At 38.6% G+C, this 21,854-nt stretch overlaps 1 protein-coding gene across 1 annotated transcript; it reads right to left on the minus strand.

Annotated features, from left to right (window-relative positions):
- Positions 1–11,277: 11,277 nt before the first annotated feature.
- Positions 11,278–19,954, minus strand: LOC119254066 (protein SOGA3; the record flags this gene model as incomplete). The annotated part of the gene is made up of 3 exons (XM_037521239.2): positions 11,278–11,388; positions 12,792–13,967; positions 19,884–19,954. Coding segments are annotated over 3 exons (1,358 nt in total), but the record flags the coding sequence as incomplete, so codon positions are not given.
- Between the last annotated feature and the right edge of the window lie 1,900 nt (positions 19,955–21,854).

Here is a 21,854-nt window from a genome sequence, read left to right on the forward strand (position 1 = left end):
AGATAAAAGTTAGGGCACATCTTCAATTCTGAAGCACTCCCTGTGTGATCATTAAAGCATTATATATTTGCGTTCACATTATTTTTGCCTGCTTCCATATAAATATTTCATGGAAAGCTAAAAAGTTTTATAATAGGAATCAACTCATAGTAGGACTGTAGGACAATGGAATGAAACTGTTCTCTGGGTTTTGAAAACCTGGCATTAAAATTTCAAAAGCAACAACGATGTTTATAGGGATAATAGTGATTACTCATGGAGGGACAGCAATCTGCTAGACTCTGAGTTAAGAACTTTGAGTATATCTTTATCTCAGTTCACCCTCACAGAACTATGTAGATAGTATTAATATAATTTTTCTGATAAAACCTTGATTCAAAGAGATGAAGTATTTTGCTGAAGTTCACAGAAATCTGCTCAATGGGAAGAGTAGAGCTTGAAACTGGTTACTCTAACCCTGAAATTTTGTCACAAAGACCTTGGTTACAATTCAACTGTTACTACTTATCTGTGTGAACTTTAAGTTTCTAATTCTTCTGTAAAGATACAAGATGGTTGTAAGAGTGTGAAGAAATACAGCGCTTACTAGACAAAAATGTTAGAGCACATTTTTTGCCTCCATTCTTATGAGGACAGAAGGAACATTGTGGGTAGGTCTGGGGAAGGGTTGTCCAGAAGCATCTATACAGAATTATATTAATTGTTAATAACAATATTATTGTTCTCCCTGCCCTCTTGTCCACTTCAGAACTCTTAATTTCCATGTGTCTATTGTTTATTAAATTAATATTGTTTTCTACATTCTATCAGAACTTCAGATAGTATAAAACTACATTATAGGAGTAATATGGGCTATGTAGCACACTATCACTCTATAGTACCTATTTCAATACTCTTCATGGATGCCTGACCAATAATTTTTATTGTACGTGCTTCTTCTGCTTCTTGTCATGGTAAAAGTGACATCAAATTATATATAGAATCAAAAACTAGGAAAAGACAAGAATTCCACTACATGTATACCACTTAATTTAATATATTTTAAATGATCTCTGTTGAATAGCTTTTATAAATTTAATTAAAATTTCCATGGTGTATGTGTATACATATATACACATGTATATATATACATATATATACACATATATACCACCAAAGAAATAAAGTAATACAATTCAATAATAGCATACAAAGGCAGTAAATGTTCAGCACAGTTGATTCTGAACATTTCCCTAAACTTTTAAGAAAAATGCCTATAGTTCTATACATAAAATGAGTGGATTTAAAAGACTGTGGCTGGTACACTAAGTCCTACAGTGATATCTAGTTTACTGGAGTAGCTGACATTTTCAAGCAAGTGCCCAAATGGCTGAAAAAGTTATGGGGGGAAAATGTAATTTGTTGTGTAATCCAGGTTAATTTGAAGCACTTTGCACATTTAATACTTCACAAATTGAAACATGCTGGAAAGGGTGAAATTAGAAAACAAGTTTATGAATGTTACTAGACTAGCTGGTGTTTCCAGACTTACAGAATTTTAGATCCAGAAAGAGCCTCTGAAACCTTCCAGGCAACCTTCTCATTTTACAGTCGAGGAAAGAGGCCCTGATGTTAAGTCATCTGTTCAAGGTCACAAAGCCATTTACTAGTAATGCCAGGAATAGAGTCCAGGTCTTCTTATTCTTGGTGGAGCACCTTAAAGTTTAAAAGTCCAAGGAATTCAAGGGAGACGAATAAACCCCAGGTTAGAGAGTTTGGGGCATGAGAGGTTGATTTCTGACTTTGTAAAATTTTAAATTCAGTTTTCTTTTAAGTCCAAATGAGAAAGATATGTTCTCTTCCAAGTATAACCTTGCAGCCATATAGCAAAGTAGTTATCTTGATAAGTATTTATCTAAATGAGATTTGTGTCCTTAATTAAAAAATATAAATTCTGGGTCAAATTGTAGACATAGGATTTCAACTTAGTGGTTAAAATATCTGAGGATAAATGCAGCAACTTTGCTGTTAGCATGACAGTACACATTCAATTTATATTTTTCTGTCTGAAGGATGATTGTGAATCCAGTGAGTTGCTGAATAAAAAAAAAGGATGATCGTGAAGCATCACGTAACAGTTATGTGAGTCTCGGTTGTGAGTCTGGATGGCCTCTGACTTCCTGTTTACATAGTTTTTTAAATTCCTTTTTCCTTTGTTCTCTAAACATATTCTTCAGTAAAAGAGATATTATGCTTCCATTTTCACGGAAAAGGAGGTGAAAAAATTGGAAAAAAGATACCTTAGAAAAACTGAACTCACTAATGTATATTAAAGTTCAAAAGCTGCTATATGTGATGTATTTAAATAATCCTTTCTCCTGGAATATCTGAACTTTATAATTTTCAAAGGACATTAAGACACATGATCTCAGTTGTTTAGTACATTTCTCTTGAAACTTAAGTAGTATTTCATTTTCAAGGAGAGGTCTTGGGGACAATGAATTTTTTAAACTTCATTTAACAAATATTTGTGAGCACCACCTCTGCATCTGGTGGAGTGTTAGGCTCTGAGAATTGGAAGAATAAGATAAAGGCTTATCGCCAACAGGCAAACTTGAGTCAATTCTGAAGTTTCCTGAAATATGACCTGAGGCGTGATTGCCCCCTTCATGAGTAGCCCACTCCCTTGAAATAAATTTACAAACAAATGTGGAGAGCCTTCCCTGTAGCTCCCCTTGCATTCCACAGTTTAGTGTTACTGTGTTAAGGGATCTCAGTGCAGTGTTATTCTCAGCCCCAGCTGCACACTACAATCACTCCAAGAATTATTTAAAAAGTTACTAAATCTGAAACTTTCCTCCAGACTTACTGATCAGACCATCCAATATTTCCACTGCAGATTTTGTCAAAGGTGGCCAGGTGTAAGGACCTACAAGGGCAGTTTCAATTCTATGTTAGTAAGAGAAATAGTTATGATAATTGTAAGACTCTCCTTTGGATTATAAAATTATGAGAGTCACACAGAGTATTTGTTATCCATCGAAGTTACATACTTAGATCATTGTGTCTCAGCTAATGTGCTATTTTCCCATTGTTGGATGTTTTCCCCCTAGAATCATGGGATGCTGGCTCTCCTTTCTATTCTGAGGACTGGTGACATGTCAAATTTTTTAGCCAAGCAGATCTGTCATGGGGCTTATGTACAGGCATCTCCAGATGACAGAAATATTCAAAAGAAACAGTTTCAAGCTATGTTCTTTTAAAGCATTGGTCTACATTCTGAAGAAACAAAGCCATAAAACATTTTAGAAATGTGGGTTGTTTAAAAGTAGAGACAGACCTTGCTCACAGTTTTCAAATTTGTTTTTGGCATCTCATGTTATTATTTCCAGATTCTTGACTTGTGAGATGCTGAAAATGAGGACAACCAAATCTAAATAACAAACGGTCCTTTCTGTAGGACTGTACCTCTTATTCCAGAACTGGATCTTGAAAATGCCCACCAGGGGGCCACCCTGAGTCACACCTCTCTATTAGAAGTACCAGCCCTGCAGTAGAGCAGGGCTAAGAGAGGACATTTATTAAGCAGAATTTTTTTTTTTTAAAGATTTATTTATTTAATTATACAAGAACCGGGATACAGGGCAGATGCACGGGAGGGGAGAGGATTCACAAGAGACAGAGCAGGGAACAGAACAGGCAGACTGACGAAATACACTGCTGAGGGGAGCAGTGGGTGTGACAGGAGGGGTCTGCTGCACCATGTGGGACCCTCCATGGCTGGCAGGGATGGAACCCGCGCTGCAGAGGCTGCGGACAGCCTCACAGCGTGGTGCTCAACCACCTGCGCCACCAAGGGAGGCCCTATTAAGCAGAATTTGATGGACATAAGAATTAATCTATCACCCTCCACCAAAGGAGCCCACCGATGTCTTCTCCCAGGAATGCTAGACTAATTACCATTAAGTGATAACATTATATTTCCAATAACTGTCTAATAAAAAGCCTTTGACAGAGGAAGCAGTTACTGGTTGTCACATCTTGGCATAGAAAAGAAGTATAGCACAGAATTGACTGGAAGGAACAAGACACTTTAATTTGAACTCAGGAAAGAAATCTGCTTCATTCATAGAGCATAGAGAGGGGCAGAAGATAAGAATTAGTAAGGCATAATGGGTGCTAGATTTTGAGGGGTTTTTGTGAGAAGTCTTGGTGGTCAAGTGAAAAGAAATGTAACAACATAGCATGAAAACCTATGGCAGAGAGTCTGGAGATGAGGGTACAGAAAAGAAGTCCCAGAGTCCCACTTCAGTGTAGCCATAGGTCCACACAGACCAGAGGACCTCTGTAGAGCCAGACAGACCAAGTCTCCACACTGAGGACCCTCAGCCAGTTCTGATGAGACTGCAAACATGAGGACTTGATGAATGGCTTCCCTGTGAACATCTCAAACACCCATAAAGGAAAAATGCAAACTGTCAAAAATGGTGGCATCAAGTAGGATGAAGAAAGGTATTAAAGTGCAAGAAGGTAGCAGTAGGTACTTAGTATACTCCCAAAAGGAACTGTACTTGATACTTACATTATTCTGCCCTTACTCTTGTTGCCATTATGTAATTTTCATGACCTAAGTCTTCCTTATCCAATTAATTTGAACCCATCCTGCTTTTTTGAATCTACTCTCTACAAATATACATATTTCAAAAACATTGCAGCTTATGAATAAATTACATTCTCTCGGAAGTGAAGAGTGTGCCAGAAACATGAGGTTTCTTCTCCAGGATGGCCTCAAGATTTGTGAGGTCTGACACTAGGAAAGTCCCACTTTCCTTCAACTACTTCCGCTGGCATCTTGGAGGTACATGGAGTTAAGCAGTTTGAGGAAGGCCCTCCAGGTAATGGCCCTTGTGCCAAATGTGTACCACAGACTATTTCCTTTCAAATAAAGACACCCAGATTTCTGAGTCATATCAGATCTAGGACAAATTAATTTTACCAACTTGTCATGTTAAAGCCCTCTCCAAATTCTAAACAACTGATCTGGACCAACACAGAGGAAAGATGTCTGTTTAAAAGTCTAGTTCTGTTTTATTGGTCTAGGAGTTAATGATACAGAGAGAATGACATGGCTTATGCAAAAATTGTACATGTCCATAAGAAGAAAGGGAATTATAAACCAGTTGCTACACTGAATTTTCTCACTATTGAGAAATAAATGGCTCTATAAAGTATTTCATAAGTTCGTAAATTTTCTTTCTTTATAAATTATTTGAGGCAAGTAGGCGAACTGATGAGTTTTATCCACCCCTCACATCCTTCTAATGTTCAGACACACAGGTTAAGGCAGGTGCTTTAGACATGAACTAAAAGAGCTGACTTGCTGACTCTAAAGGTACGTTGTGTCGGGCAACCTAACAAAGGAACAGAAGTTGTCTGCAAGCCTTTGACGATCACTTATGCATCTTGGTTGCTAACATAGATTATATAAGTACCTCAACTCAAAAACACTCAAAAGAGACTATAGAAAATAAACCTAAACAGCACAGTTTTTCAGAATCAATAGTTTCTTCATCTGTGCATTATGCAGGATATTAAAGCTACTGAAATAGTTAAGAAATTACAATATTCCTATTTCTGGTTTATTTTTGAAATGAGTCAGTATTCTAAAATTTCCTGATAAGTTCTAGTTTTTACATGAGTGTGAATCTCATTTAACCAACACTTAAGACAGTTTATTTTAGGAGGTACATTCACTACCTCCTCTCCTAACTGATGAACACAAAAGTTGTTTAGAAGCACCTAAGATGTTATCTGTAAAGATTCTCTTGCCATGTCCGGGTCATAGTTTTTCTTAATTTGTAATTCCTCTGAAATTTCACAAATAGGCTGTAGAATCTACTCATCAAATGTTGGTTTCATCAAAATGTGTATGCAAAAGTATTGCAACAAAGTGTTTTAATGTAGATTTTTTTTTGAACCCATGCTGTTGATATCTAAATGTAATAGTGTGACATGACACTGAACGAATGTCTTTTATTTAAAAAAAAGTGTATGCAATCCCTTCACCTATGAAAAGTCAAAGCAAAATCACAAACATCAAATCAAAGCTATTTTTCATTAGCCTCAACTGACTTATACATAGGGTTTCAGCAGTAGTTTCAATAATACTGGTTTTGAACTGTACCAAAACCCAGTAATTTTAATTATCACCCTCTACCACTTTCTCTTCAGTTCTTATATTCAATTAGGACATCTGACCCAAAGCATGATTCAGATGAAACTGAGCTGTTGTTCTAGGAGAATATATAGCCACAAACACTGCACAGATATTTGGAGTTAAGGCTCAGTGACCAAACTGACATTCCAAACTTCACTGGCAGCTGATTAAATACCACACAAAATGAAGTGAAGGTTGGGCAATGCAGGCCAATACACATTCCAGGATCAGCACTGATTTTCCTTTGCTTTATGAGTTTGAGTCAGTTATGCTTAAAAATAGCCAACTGAATTCTTTTTTTTTTTTAACTAGGCCAAATTGCCAAAGGCACTTCTTCCTACATCCAAGAATGTGCATGCAAGGGAATTTTCTACAATAAGGTTTGTTTGTTCAAATTTATTTTCAATGTGATGTTTAAACAGCATGACTTCAAAGGTACAAATAAGAGGTCCCTTGTCTCAGTAATTGGAGGACTCAGTTCTCTTGATGAACAAAGAAGCGTGAATGTTCCCCTTTTAGAACTAGTTTTATATAACAAAAGATAATGCAAGTAGCAGAGATACTGGAGACTCTCTCTGAGGTTTTGGATATCATCTTTGTTAACTTATCCTTCCAAGTCTATGTCCTGGGTATAAGACAGAGGTGTACCCTATTCCTGGATGGTCACAGAACAGCCTAAAGTCCAGGGAGGAGAAATCAAGGGAAAAGGTCACTTAGTGTCTACTGACAGTTTGCTGGGAACACCTCCCAACTGCTGGCTCCAAGCAGTCCCTTAAGAAAAAGGCAGGTCTGAATTATCTGTCACTGGCCACACATCTCATTGTTTTCAACACTGTGGGAGAGGAGTATGTGTATGTGCAGGCACAACTACCAAATTGACTCTTCAGGTGGGTAAGACAGAGTTGGAAAGGCCTTTCCTGAAGTTTGACTAGACAGTGAGGTTGCTTCACTAACTCCAGGGGAGCTACCAGAGTGACCCCAAATCCTAAAGGATCTATAAGCAGTCACCAAGTCAATCCTATTTCAGCCACTTTCTGCTGTCCAATATCTTGGGGTTCCATATGTGGAAGGCCTGGATGGAGTTCAAATTTCTCATGAAATTCTTCTAGAAAAGCAATTCTTCTACAAATCTTCAGAGTGTGCAAATAAGATTAATACCCCTGTTGTCAGGATGACTGTAACTGCTAATGAGATCTGATAAGGAGGTTGGTGTTTTGTTTAGCACAGACCTCACTCCTTTCTTGCATTTATCACTCCATCCAAGAACGCCTAGAGGTTTTATTGCATTTTCTTGGGAAAATCTAACAGGGTATGAGGTAGTCAATAAACAAGAAGTTACAACCACAAATCTTTCTTTGCACTTCAATAAAAGCACATGTTAGAATTAGCTGTTCCCATGTGTCCTGCTAAATCAACCAATTGAAAGCTCTAAGAGTAGGAAATGAACCTTACTTTCTTCTATACCTAACATTGCTTAGAAATGTTCATTAAACAAAGGATCTGTGCTGTATGTTTTTACTCCATTCTCATATCTCTTGTGTATGCTCTTACCCATCTTGTTATAGAGGTTAGTCAGTTGGTAGCCACTACTCAAGGAGGAATATCATATCCTCATTTTGGATCAACACAAGGAAGTTTTGTGGCAGAGAAAACTGTATGAAGATACAGAGTGGAAACTCATGATGTGTGTGTGCGTGTGTGTGTGTGTGTGTGTGTGTGATTATCATTTTGAGTTGAGTTGTAATTCAGTGAGCACATGTGCCTCCATCCCTAGATATGTGCATTTCTCTGCACACACAATATTAATCTTGGTTTTTCTTTCTGTCAAGAATTACTCCTATTCTCTCTATATTGGTTTCAAGGAACTGTATTAATGAGAAGAGAGTTTTCTAACACTATTATCAGTATGGAAAAAGCACTGCTCTGCCATTAGTGGTCTTTTGGATAAGGCTGTATGACAAAGGTGGAAATGCTCTAGAAAGGATGTGGACATTCACTGAATGGCTGGAATTTTAAATTCTTTTGAAAATAGACAGCTGATGAGTTTATAAATCTAGTATCACATAGTTAATTGTAACCTTGGTATAGCTGTATATACTTATTTTAGATAACAGACACATCTAATGCAGTAGTTTTGGGGAGTTTTAAAAAACATAAATGCCTCAATCCATACATTCAGCTTTAATTAGTTGGGAGTAGGGCATCAATTCTATAAACATCTCAATAATTCTGATATTCAGCTAAGACTGAGAACCACTGTTCTTAACATTTAGTCCTCAATTTTCTTGTGATACAAAAAGTTAAATTCTGAAGTCATTTTCTTAAAGTCACACAATAAGTGCACTGCATGCTGAATTTCTAGACAGGGAGAAAACTAGCAATTTGGGCAAGACAGTTATTTGTAATTCCTTCCCTCTAAATGCCAATAAAGCTTCCCAGTCATTTTGACAACCCATATTTCCACTTACTACCAATGTCCCATAGGTAATTGAGGACCACTGCTTAGCTAGTATATCTGGCTCCAAAGGCAATAAACATTTCACAATAACCTCAGCCCTCAAAATTTACTCTCAGTTCCTTTGTCAAAATGGTTCCTCGGAGATGGTGACTTTGAGTCTCATCAAGGATCTAACAAACAGATTTTAGTTTTTAGAATGGCTTCTTTCTACCCATTAATAGACAATTGGATCAAGAAGATGTGGTATGATCACACTATGGAACACTATCCAGTCATAAAGAAAGATGAACTGTTGACATTTGTGGCAAGATGGGATAGTTCAAGGGAATTGTATGTAGTAAAGCAAGTTAAGATGACAAAGACAAGTACTGGCCATTAACATAGTAAATGATATGACAAAGTAAAATACAAAAACAAATGCATATCATTAATGAAGTGAGAGTTCTGAGGTTAACCGGTTGGAGGGAAGGGGAGGAAGGGAAAGGGAATAAGTGAGAAAAATATAAAGTGGTTGCTTTGCTTGAGATAAAAAATTTTAAAATGATGAAATATAACATATTATTTCTTTTTTATTACTTTTTTTTTAAGATTTATTTATTTATTTATGCAAGCACTGGGTACAGTCAGAAGCGCGGGAGGGTGAGAGAATTCACCAGAGCCAGAGCGGGGAGCAGAGCAGGCAGAAGGACCGAAGTACACTGCTGAGGGGAGCAGCGGGCGGCAGGAGAGGTCTGCGCGCCATGTGGGACCCTCCTCCAGTGGCCGGGGAGCAGCCGGGGATCGAACCGGCGCTGCAGAGGCTGCGGGCAGCTTCGCAACCCAGCGCTCAACCGCTGCGCCACCGGGGAGGCCCTATAACATATTATTTCATTCATTTTCATCATAAAGCTCTATCTAGCCTTTTTTTTTTTTAAGATTTATTTATTCCTGCATACAAGAAGAGGGGCACAGGCCAGAGGTGTGGGGGGTGTGAGGATTCACCAGCGACAGAGTGGGGAACAGAATAGGCAGATGGACAGAAATACACTGCTGAGGGGAGCAGTGGGCGAGACAAGAGAGGTCTGCTTCTCCATGTGGGCAGCTCCCTGGCTGGGGATCGACCTCATGCTGCAGTGGCTGCAGTCAGCTTCACAGGCTTCGTCTTAACCTCCTGCGTCCCAGGGAGGCCCCCTACCTAGTCTTTTGAATCTCTAATCTGAAAAGTCAGAAGAACCTTGTAAGAGGTTGCAGATATAGCTTAACCACTACTCACTTCAGGTCTTTCCTCCCTACCATGGAAAACAAAATGACATAAAAACCAAACAGAAAAAGCAACATGGAGATTAAGAGTAACGTTTTAAGCTGAATTTTCAACTATTGTGTTTTATTGTTGTTAATTAATACTCAAAGAGTAAGGAATACACTGGTGGGGATGAGATCCAAAAGGCGATCACCAGTACCAGCATTCATAGTATTGCAAAGATTTCCCACTGATTATTGTTTATGCTGAGGTGCAGGATTCTTTACCACAGATTTTCACATCAACCAACCAATCTGCATGTATTTCCAAGTACATGACTTCATTGAAATACAAGACTTCAAGGAGCACTGATGTTTCTGCATCTTGGCAGCATTCGAGTTTCTACTGGGAAAACAGCCAATGAGATAGACAGAATTGGGCCTTTTGTAACATGGAATCTATCCAGGTCACTTTAGACATAAGGGGAAAGGAGTTAGCTCAGTTTACTAAAGTAAGTTTATGTCTAGAGAGCAAATTCCACTGGAACCATGCTACTGGTCTTGCATCGTCTCTTAAGGAAATGCTAGAGAGTGGGTATTTTTCCCTACTAAAATATTTCATATGTTATATTTCTAACATATTCCCTGTTCTTGAAACAGTTCAGTATGGCCATTTATTGTAGAGCATAAGCCGCCAGGCAATAAACTTGACTAACAACACATAGTTCTATGTATCATAGGTAAACACAGAAATGGCTGATAAAAACAGAAGCTGGTCAGAATGGAGATATTTATTTTCTCAAAGAGTCTAATCAACTGCCTAATCTACTTTCATGCTTCTAAACACATTTTTTAGACAGAATACCATCAGCATTGCAACATGTTCATTTTCATGATTTTATTTTCATGAAATATTCTGTGATTTCATTCATTCACCATCATTTTCATTGACAGTTATTGGAAATCAAAATTATCTTGCTACTCTGAGACAACCTCTTAAAGGTACTTTACAATTCTGTATATTTTTGGAAATGTGACCAACTTGTGAATGTCCAGTTTTGAATACGATGTTAGACAACTGCTGACTGAGAAATAATTGAGAGATATAGTCAACTTTGATAGTCATTCTGCCAATTATCAAGAAGAATATAAATCAAAATGTGAAAGAAGCAAAAATTAAAATTTTATATATATAAAAGTCAACGCTCCCTTACCTGAAAAATTTTCGTGCTTAGGCTTCTTATTTGGTAGTGATAAGATGTGTCTTTTTAAATAAATAAGCAGTCTTCAGTGTTTTTATAGCAGTAGTTACTACAGAAATTATACTTCTTTTACTTCTTGTCTTGAAGGGTGAACAAAATAAACAAACTGAAAATACTACAATGAATGGTAAATGATGAAAGATTTACAGTACAAAAAACAGTGTAAAAAGGAAGACAAGCTTAAATATCGTTGTGTAAGAAAGTGATGAAAATAATACAAGAATGAGAATAAGTAAAATGATAGGCTGGAACATCTGGGAAAGTAAATGCAAAGACAAAGAAAAGAGGTAATTAATAATAATTTTTAAAACTTAAGTTTATATCCAAAAATCCAAGCATTCATTCAGTTTTAAAAAAACACCAAAACTCTATCTTAAGTTTATATTTACAAAACCTGAAGCCTATTATTATGCAGAGTGCTTTCTCTCATTTTAATTTCTATTCCTCCCTCCCCCTGAAAATATTAATAAAAACCACATGCTCAAAGATTTCAACAATCTGCAACAAGTAAACGAAAAAGCAAATACTTTATATAATAAGTTGAAAAAATAAGCTTCACCATTTTAAAATCCAGTTTTATCATAAAACTTTTTTTTTAGCAAAGCAAAGCAACATGCAAGGTAAATAAGAGATAAGGCTGCAATTTTTATAGCTGTGGCTAACAGGCAGTTAATCTAATATCATGCTTCTGTGTAGAAACTGATTGTAAATTTAAACGTCTTGCGGGTCTTAAAAGCCATGCATGCCGTTGTTCTTCCTTGGGTCTCCAATGGATACAGGAAACCAGGCTTGCCAGAGGCAGCAGCATGGCCTGTTTTGTTTTATAAATTCTCTCTCATGTGGTGAACGCTGACAAAATGCATTGGTCTTTAAGTAGCCACCATACCTGGCTAGCGCAGCTCAGTCCAATTCATCAGCTGTGCCTCTACAAATTAGGATGAAGGAAAAATGCTGGCTTTCCCTGTTCGGGAATAGTTATTTACTATTTCTCTGAATTAGTATTGCTTTTTAAAGTTTAAGAAAAAACACTCTTTCCCCAGTCCTGAGATCTCCACAATAGAGTTGTCAGTGATTTTCTCTAGAAAAAATGATCATGTTACTGGGACATGGTAAAGGAGCAGCTTCCATTTGTTCCTTTCAGTGGGGCTGCAGACACAATAGCATCTCTCCTTGCCTCCGGTTACTATATTTACCAGTAGTTATGTATCAGTCCTGCTCATTTAGTGATTTAAAAAGAAATATTTTAAAACTCAATTTGAATCTTGGCTTTAAAACAGCACATCCATAGCTGAAGATTCCTATTCGGGATACTCTTACAGCGGATCTATTAGAATCAGTGTAATATTGAAAATGTTGGCCTTCAATAAGAATACACCTTAAAAATCCTTTAATCGTTACACCAAAAGTAGAGCGTGGTGAAACAATGCAGAGAGGGGACATAGCTCCCAAGTGATTGCATTATTGGAAATCAAAATTATCAGGACTGAAGGCCAGTGTGAAAGAGGTGTGCGGTGGGGCTTCCAGGTCCCGTGAGGCTCTGCACTGGGGTTCCCTAAAATGGGGCATGGAGGTCAGTGCGGGAAGACGCGCCCCCGGGGGGCACTGCGGCCCGGGCCAGCCTCGCCATCGCCTTGGCTCGCAATAGGCAGAACTGTACCTGACTCACGGATATGGGCTCCTCCGCGCCGCGCTCCTCGGCGGACTTGGGCACCTCCAGGCGGTCGATGAAGGTCTGCAGCTCCTTGCGGAAGGCCTTCATCTGCGCGTTGATGCGGTAGAGCAGCTCGTGCTCGCGGATGCGGCTGCCATCGTCTTCTTCGTCCATGAGTCCGAACAGGTCCCCGTTGGCAACATAGATGCGCGCCTCGGTGATGATGGTGCTCGTGTCGGCGATGAGCCGGTCGATGGTCTTGCCCAGGCGCTCGGCCTCCGAGCGGATGTCCTTCATCTGCTGCCGGTCGGAGAAGCTCTTGGGCCAGGGCCCGGGGCTGGGGTAGAAGGAGCGGGTGGGCGTGAGGCAGCGGATGTTGCGCACCTCCTCGGAGTCGCTCTCCCCGCCGATCGGCCCTTCGCGCTTGCGGTGCGGTGGCCGCGAGTCGTCATCACTTTCCTTCTTGCCGGCATCGCTCTCGGCGTCGCTGTCACGCGGGCTGCCACGGATGCCCAGGTGCGAGGCCAGGTCGTAGCGCTGCATGTTGGACATGAGCACGCGGTTCTCGTACTGCAGCTGCATGACCTTGCCGCTGAGCTCGTTGATCTGCAGGCGCGCGGCTTTCAGCTCCTCCTGCAGGGCCTCGGTCTTGGCGCTGTCATGGTGCCGCGCGCTCTCGTGGCTGCCCGACTTGTACTTGTACTTGTTCAGCTCCGCAGTGATGCGCTTGTTCTGCTCCTCCAGGTCCGCCACGTTCCTCCGCAGCAGCTCGGTCTCGTCCTCCACCAGCTGCAGGTGCTGCCGCAGTTCCGACAGGGATTCGCTCTGCTCCCTCATGAGGGGGTTGGCGGACCCGTTGAAGTCATCGCCCCTCAGATCGTCCAGTTCTGCCTTCAGACCTCGGTTCTCCACCTCTAGTTCGACGATTTTCCTGCCCAGGATGTTGGCTTCTTCCTCCACCAGCCTCAGCCTTAGCTTGAGCTCCGCCTCTCTGGTGCTGGGAGGCCCCCCGGCTTCCCCTTTGGGCAAAGGGCTGTCTAGATCCCCATAAAAGGATCTGTACTTCTGTAGCTCGTGTTCGAATCTGTCCTTTTCTTTGTCAATCTTAGCCATTTTCTTTCTCATCAAAGCAGCTTCTTCTTTCACGAACTGCAGCTGGCATTTCAGATCTTCATTGTCCTCCTCATTTGGGGAAAAGAGGGGGAAATGGCAGGAGATCATTATTTATGTAAATGAAGAAAACAATCCAAAAAAAGGACATCTGCAAAAATAATTCATTTTCCTAGTAATGAAGATTTAATGAGAGAAGTGGAGAGGCTGGAGACGTGGGAAGGGCGGAGGGAGAGGGAGATATTTAGGTAAATTAAAGCTTAGAATAATATTACATACTAAAAACTGTCTTTGGCTATCATTCAACAATGTTCCTTTTATTTTTATTTATTTATTTTTAAAGATTTATTTATTTATACAAGAACCGGGGTACAAGCCAGATGTGCAGGAGGGTGAAAGGATTCACCAGAGACAGAGCCGGGAACAGAACAGGCAGACTCACGAAATACACTGCTGAGGGGAGCAGCAGGTGAGTCAGGAGAGGTCTGCTGCCCCATGTGGGTTTCTCCCTGGCCAGCAGGAAATCGATCTTGTGCTGCAGAGGCTGCAGATTGCTTCATAGTGCTGTACTTAACCCTTGCACCACTAGGGAGCCCCCCCCTCCACTTTTTAAAAAATATGGCTTGAATTCCTCCGAATATCAATATGAAACCCATTCCCTAGAAGGAGCAGGTGGTTAATACACACTCACTGCTATTTATTGAGCACTCTCAGTTCTGTAACATTCTTTTTTTTTTAAAAGATTTATTTTTATTTATTTATACAAGCACTGGGTACAGTCAGAAGCGCGGGAGGGTGAGAGAATTCACCAGAGCCAGAGCGGGGAGCAGAAAAGGCAGACTGACGAAGTACACTGCTGAGGGGAGCAGCGGGCGGCAGGAGAGGTCTGCGTGCCATGTGGGACCCTCCTCCGGTGGCCGGGGAACAGCCGGGGATTGAACCGGCACTGCAGAGGCTGCAGGCAGCTTCGCAACCCAGCTCTCAACTGCTGCGCCACCAGGGGAGGCCCAGTTCTGTAACATTCTTAACACATATGACTTTAATGTTCAACATAAAGTTTTCAGTAAGTAATAAATGCCTGGTTCAAAGATGTTCAGTAACATGTTCAGGTTACACAGCTAAGAAGTGACAAAGGACAAAGATGAAATTTGAATTCAGTTCTGTCTGACTGAACATCTTAGGTTTCTGATTACCACAAAGAAAATGCCTGCTCTCCAACTTTCATTAAGGCAGGATTGTTTGTAAAGGTTTTTAAAGTAGGAAAAGTTTAATACTGGAATGGTCCATGCAAATTTATGCCCATTAGTCTAAAAGAAGTAAAATTGATTCTGCTGGTGAAAGGATGGTGGAGTACACTTTATAGACATTCTTCCACATTCTGAGGATAACCTTTAAAATTTAATCATTAACTACATTGAAAATTGGAAACAGGAAAAAAAGGAAATCAACTCTTTCTCTGAGAGCTGATATAAATACACGTCATTATGTCTGAGGACATATTTCCCAAGGACAATTTCTGAAGATTCTCTTTTAAACAAGCACTTGAAGTCAATGGGAGCAGAGCAGGGTGGTAGCCCAGTGGACTATAGTAAGGATTACTGGTGCTTTGGTGGTGGGCGTGGTGTGGTAACATACATCTGAAAAGTGTGAACCTATACCCCTAAATCACATACAAGGTTGAAAAGCAACATTATCTCAATTAAAAAAATAATTAAAAAAGAAAGTTATAGGAATTATTATAGACTGGTAATAGGATAAGCATAGGCAAACTGATCCATGTAACAAAAATAAAAAAAGATTAGAAATAATCTCATTGTCAATTGATTTTCAGCAACATGGTATAAGAAACTTTTTTTCTTTTAAGAAAATTTTTTCTAATGAATATTACTAGAACTACTTTATATCTATAAAAATAAATTTTTACCTTCTCTCTCTATATAGAAAGATTAATATATATTTATTTATGTAGATAGATATTAATTGGAGATGACTCACAGGCCTAAGTATTTAAGCTAAAATTATGTTTGAAGAATAAAACATATGATAGAAATGGAGTTGGCAACATTTCCTAAAAAGGGCATAGAATGCAAATCTATAAATGAAAAATGCTAAGCTGTATTACAACAACAAAAAATTCCCAGTTCCCACATCAAAAGAACTTTTTAGAAAATGAATACATAAGCTATACAGAGAAAATATTCACAATGCATATATTTCACAAAAATGCATAAAGAATATATATAGAGCTCCTACAACTCAATAGTAAAAAATTAAAAATGCAAGTGTTCAAGAAACACTTTAAGAAAGGTGATATAGAAATGGACAAATATTCAAAATACATTGGAAAAACTGTTCAGCCTCATTAGTCACCAGGGAGATTTAAATTAAAAGTTTCAGTGGGATATTATTACACATCTGCCAGAATAGATAATTGCAAAAAGACCTGTATTGCCAGATGTTAGCAAGTATGTAGAACAACCAATGGGGATATAAAAAGGCACAAAATCTGTGACAACTATCCTAGCAATTTCTAATAACTATACATTCATCTTAAATAAGCCAACTAACAAAATTAAAAAAAAAATGGGACTAGAACTACCTTCTTTCCCCAATACTGTATTATTGTAGTACTAGCTAATACTGTATTAGCTGTGTTCATGTAAAAATGTAGTCAACACTGCCAGTGAAGGTGAGAAGAATGAGCTTCTTGCCAGATGCTCAGTATATATGGCCTAGGGCTCTCCCTGGTGGCCTGGGGGTTAAGTCTCAGCGCAATCCCCTCTAATGCCTAAGTTTGATTCTCGCTGGGGAGCAAACCCACAGGGCACGCTTCCCCCGTCTCACCCACTGCTCCTCTCAGCCGTGTATTTCAGTCAGTGCCTGCTCTGTTCCCCACTCTGTCTCTGATGAGTCCTCTCACTTCCCTGTACCTCTGGTCTATGTCTCAGCTCTTCTACACACAAATAAAATCTTTCTTAAAAAAACAAACAATGTTTGAATAGAAAGATGACCAACAATATGCTTTTACCTGAGCTAGGTTTTGTTGGAAAGTAAGAGTAGGTGAGATTAGGAAACTAGGCTGGGCTACAGGCATGATGGCAGTCCTAGATTGCAAGACAAGGCCTTTATTTGCTGATGCAAAAAAAAAAAAGTTGGCATAATACTGCAGTTTAAATCTAACTGAAACAGCCGTGGGTGTGATACAAATCACAGACTGGTGCAGGATAACACTTCACTGGGCTATGTTGAGCAAATATAAAATGAAAAGTTACCATATTTATGTGTATGTAAGCACTCCTGCCCAAAGGAATGAAGACACAGCAATTTTCTTAAGACTTGGACATATACTGCCTGCAACCAAGTCACTGTGATGGGTATGATACTTATTTTATATATTTAAATAAAAATATTTCCAACCTAAAAAGTGTGATAGTTTTGGTAATGTCAAAAGTTTAACAACCCTGTATGCCAATGTGCTTTACATCCTTATTATGTAACCTAACCATTGTAATCTGCATTTGGAAGTGAGCATGGAAAAACCATCGCAAATGTCAAAAACATTAAAGCAGAGATAGTATGGAAAGTTCATGGTCCGTTGTAACTGAGTTGTAAACATTTGCTGTCGTTTTCCTCAGTGAATGATAGGTTAGGAAAAATAAAATATTCTGAGATAGGAAGCAAATTGCCTCTTATGTTTGTGTCTATTAAATACTTTTAAGAACATACAAATGACATGAGGAGGGGGAACAAATGACATGATAAGAATCAAAAGAAGTGAGCTGAGGCTGCCTTTGATTTCAATAGCCACCACGAGGAGTTAAAATGACCTCTAATAATGTAATCAATCTGTACTTTTTTCTGTTACATTCCCACTTTATAGGCAAGGAAAAGAAGCCTAGAAAGGATGACTTAGTATGGTTCTATGGCTGCCATATGGCGGAGATTTCCACCTAAGCCACCTGGCATTAAAACTACTATTCTTTGTTGCTAGGCAATGTCATTTCTTAGCAAATGTAGCTTACTGGCCTGTTGGGGCAACATGTAAAGAATACAGTAAAGAACTTGAAGCAAATTGACGATGTGAAATAGAAAGCTATAAACTTATAGTGGGTTGAACAGTGTGAAACTGCTATTTCCATAGGTCAGCATCAATAGCATGTTGGCAATTTGCTCAGAGGACATGGGAGTATTAAATGGTGCATGATCTACTTGTACGGAGTTGCAGAAAGCTAGACACTGAGGAGTCAATGCTGAATAAGATGGCCCTGCCTATAAAATCTTCTGGTGAAGGAGAGGAGATGAATACTTAGGTAAGAATTACAACAGAACAGAAAGCTTGCAGTAATACAAGTATGTGGATCAATGGTATTTAACCTTGACTGAGCAACAGAATAATGAACTGTTCTGTAATTGAGATCTACCCAAAATACTTCCAATCATTCTCCTAGGTGGGTTTTTGGGAGAAAAAAATCAGGTAATAAGCTTTGAAAATCGAAGAATTGAAAATGATAGCAGGGAATTCACAGTATACAACACCATATAAATTTCCTAGGACATTTGTGTCCTTGAAATAAAAACTGGTGGATTGCAATGTATTTTGCTTGCTGTAAAGTCCCAGATCCCACTGACAAAATGGTGGAAAGCTGTGGATATCTTTTGCAGAAAGGAGAGCTTATGCACATGGAGTGGGGGAAAGGTCTGCAGAGCTAGGAGCAAACAACTCAGAGTTTCTGGAGTAGAGAATATTGTTGAAAAGAATAAATAAACTTGGACATGAAAAGCATGACAATAGGACAAACATGAATTTTTAAAAATAACCCGATGATTGAAGCTGACTTAAAATTTTAGAACAAGGAGCATATGGCATCTTCTCCCTAAATAAGGTGGGGAAAAGAATTGATGGCAGCATGGGAAATTATTCTCAGCAAAATATTTAGTGAGGTGGCTAAAATTATGGCAAAGACAAATGTGGGGAAGCTGCAGTGAAAGAGCATATCCAAACTTGTTAAGGGAATGGAGAGAAAGGTACAAAATAGGACTAATGATCTTGGTATGGGACTCTCTGGAATTCTAGAAAATGCTGAGGTCTATAAATATTCTTTGCAAATACCAGGAGAAAAATAACCAAGAACAGAGAAGAAAAGGGACAATAAAATGTATTATGTTATACTGTAAAATAATGATTAAAATCATTTTTTCTAATTTAGAATATTTAAATATTGCTTTAAAGTTATTATCTCATGAGAATTCTATACCTTATAGAATTTTTAAAAATACACCACTGATTCCAACATACACATATAAGTCATTATGCAGTCACTTTTTAAAGAGCAAATGTCACTTTTGTCTACAAATATTTCTTTTTTTCTTCTGACACCCAACTCCAAGTATTTCTTCTCCTGCTTAAAATCTCCTATTTTACCCATTAACACCTATTCACCCTGAAAGCAGAGCTAGTCTTTCCTGTGGCTGGATTTCTAAGGTTCTTAACAAGTCCATGTTGAATGCTCTCTTTTGAGATTTATTTCATTTGTTTCCCTTCTTTTGCTTTCTCATTCTGAGAATCACCTTACTGCAGGACTCTCTGAATTGAGTCTCTCTTCCCTCCATCATCCTTTTCTCCAACATTCATTTCTTTACTCGTCCCTGATACTATAGGAACAGCCATTCTGTTCATCTCATTAATTATAAATGAGTAAGATTAGTACCATAGGTACAGTTCTCAAATATAGTAACTTCTAAAATGCTAATGACATTTTGTTTCATGCTTACAATGTAAAAGCAGTTATAATAGAAACATTAGTGCTAGCTTCATAAGCAAAGATATGGACTGCTTTGAATTGCCTGTATCTAAGCTACATAATTGATATGAATAATTTAACTTTGATGTTAGGATATCTGGCTAGTAAGTCTACTTATAGGTGCAGTTCATTATTATATACATTTAGAGGTGCATGATGTACTACTTGAAATTCTATTTTCACATACCTCTGTGGGGGTCTGTTGAGCCTTTTTCTCAGATTTTGGCAAGTCTTTGCTTCCTCTCCTTTTAAGGATAGCTGAAACAAAACATGAATATATTTAGATTGGTAAACTGTAAATGAAATTGAATTGTATGTTGTCAAGTATCCCAATCTCATGTGACAAAACCAAGCCAAATGAAAAATGTTAGTTCAATAATCATAAGGGAGGGAAACAACCTAAACCAGATAGATATAGACATATATTTTTACTCTGCACAGGGATACACATCATAGTAGGAAAGCAGCTGGGAATTATCTAATTAATTTGAGAAATATAAGAACACTACTGTGAAAATGAAAAAAAAAAAAAAAAGACCCAAAGTGGACACAAAATCCTTGTTAGCATTCTGTCACTATAGAAAAAAAAAGACCATTATTACTTCCAGTGTTGGATTCAGGGTCCTATAAACTTGTAAGACAAAATGTCAGGGGATTGACATAGAATTTAAAGAATTGTTTTCTTTTTCACCCCACATCTATGCAAGCACAAGCAACACACAAACACACACCCACATATACACACACTCTACAATAGGAACAGTAGAGATTATAGTGAAAAGTAGAAAGCATGTGCAATCTAAAGGAGCAGGTAGAGTGGGAATTAATCCCAGCTCTTCATGGTACAATATAAAAATGTGGGTTTTTCAAGAGAAGCTGGATATCTGGATTGCTATAATAAACCTCCCACATTTTATCCATTGGCCCCAATTGAAATTCGAACAACACTCTATAGTTAAGAGTACATACCTGGTGCCGTATCATTTCATGGACCAGCAGTATATGTCAGTTCCATATCTTAGCACTAATATAATAAGAAAGTTACCTTTGTGTAGCTAATAATCCATATGTATGAATATTGACCACATACCAGATAATGAGCTAGAGACTCAATGGTCAGTTAGATAGCTCAGAGACCACTAGGAAGCTCACAGCTTAGCATGGGACACAGGGAAGCAAACAATCACAGTGCAAGTTGGTAAATGCCAGGCTTTTGATTCTGTGGAGCAAGGACTGCCTCAGTGTCATCACCACCATGAGAATAATACTTGCCACATAGCAGATGGTGGGAAAATATTTGCTGAACTAATGAGTGAATAGAAAATATGAGGCTCGGAGGGCAAAGAGCAGGATGAAGGTATAGATTGCCAGTAAAAACAGGAAAGGCTAGTCTAAAGAGGAGCCTTCAAGAATTTGCAAAGGACTGCAAATTAAATTCATCACATGTTGATTTCTAGCCCATATCCAGTGTTAAGTGAAGGCATATGCTCAGGCACAGAAGGCAGGGGAATACACTGCTACAACCACTTTCTTTCAGTTTGAAACTGAAAAGTCCATGTGGTTATTTATTTCTAGTTTCTTTATAGAAAGACACTCTATGTTGTTTAACTCTTCTACTAACAAAAGCTGTGGGAACTGATTCACGATACCCACAAGTGATTTAGGAATCAATCAGTAAAAACAGTCCCAAGAAAACCAAGGCGACAGGGAGCTGAACTAATGAATTTTGGAATATTCTATATAGAGGTTACCTACATAGAAACACCTGAATTCATTTTATGAAGCATTTACTGAATGCTTTTACTTTGAAACGATTCCATTAAATGTTTATTTAGTACTTACTAAAGCACTTCATATGCTACTTTGATTCCACCTTGTCTCTGTTCTCTATGGGTTCTACCTTGGCAAGTTGTCTGTTCATTTTGCAATATTATACAGTGATGAAAGCAATGATGATATAAAAACTATATTAAATTGCATTGTTTATTAATTCATATCATGTACTTCATATATTTTATCTCAACTAATTTTTTTTAAGATTTATTTATTTTTATACAAGAATTGGGGTACAAGCCATAGATGCGGGGGGTGAGAGGATTCACCAAGACAGAGTGGGGAACAGAACTGGCAGACTGACTGAATACACTGCTGAGGGGAG

The sequence above is a fragment of the Talpa occidentalis genome, unplaced genomic scaffold (assembly GCF_014898055.3).
Source record: "Talpa occidentalis isolate TD23 unplaced genomic scaffold, MPIMG_talOcc4v2.1 talOcc4.282, whole genome shotgun sequence".
Classification (NCBI taxonomy): domain Eukaryota; kingdom Metazoa; phylum Chordata; class Mammalia; order Eulipotyphla; family Talpidae; genus Talpa; species Talpa occidentalis.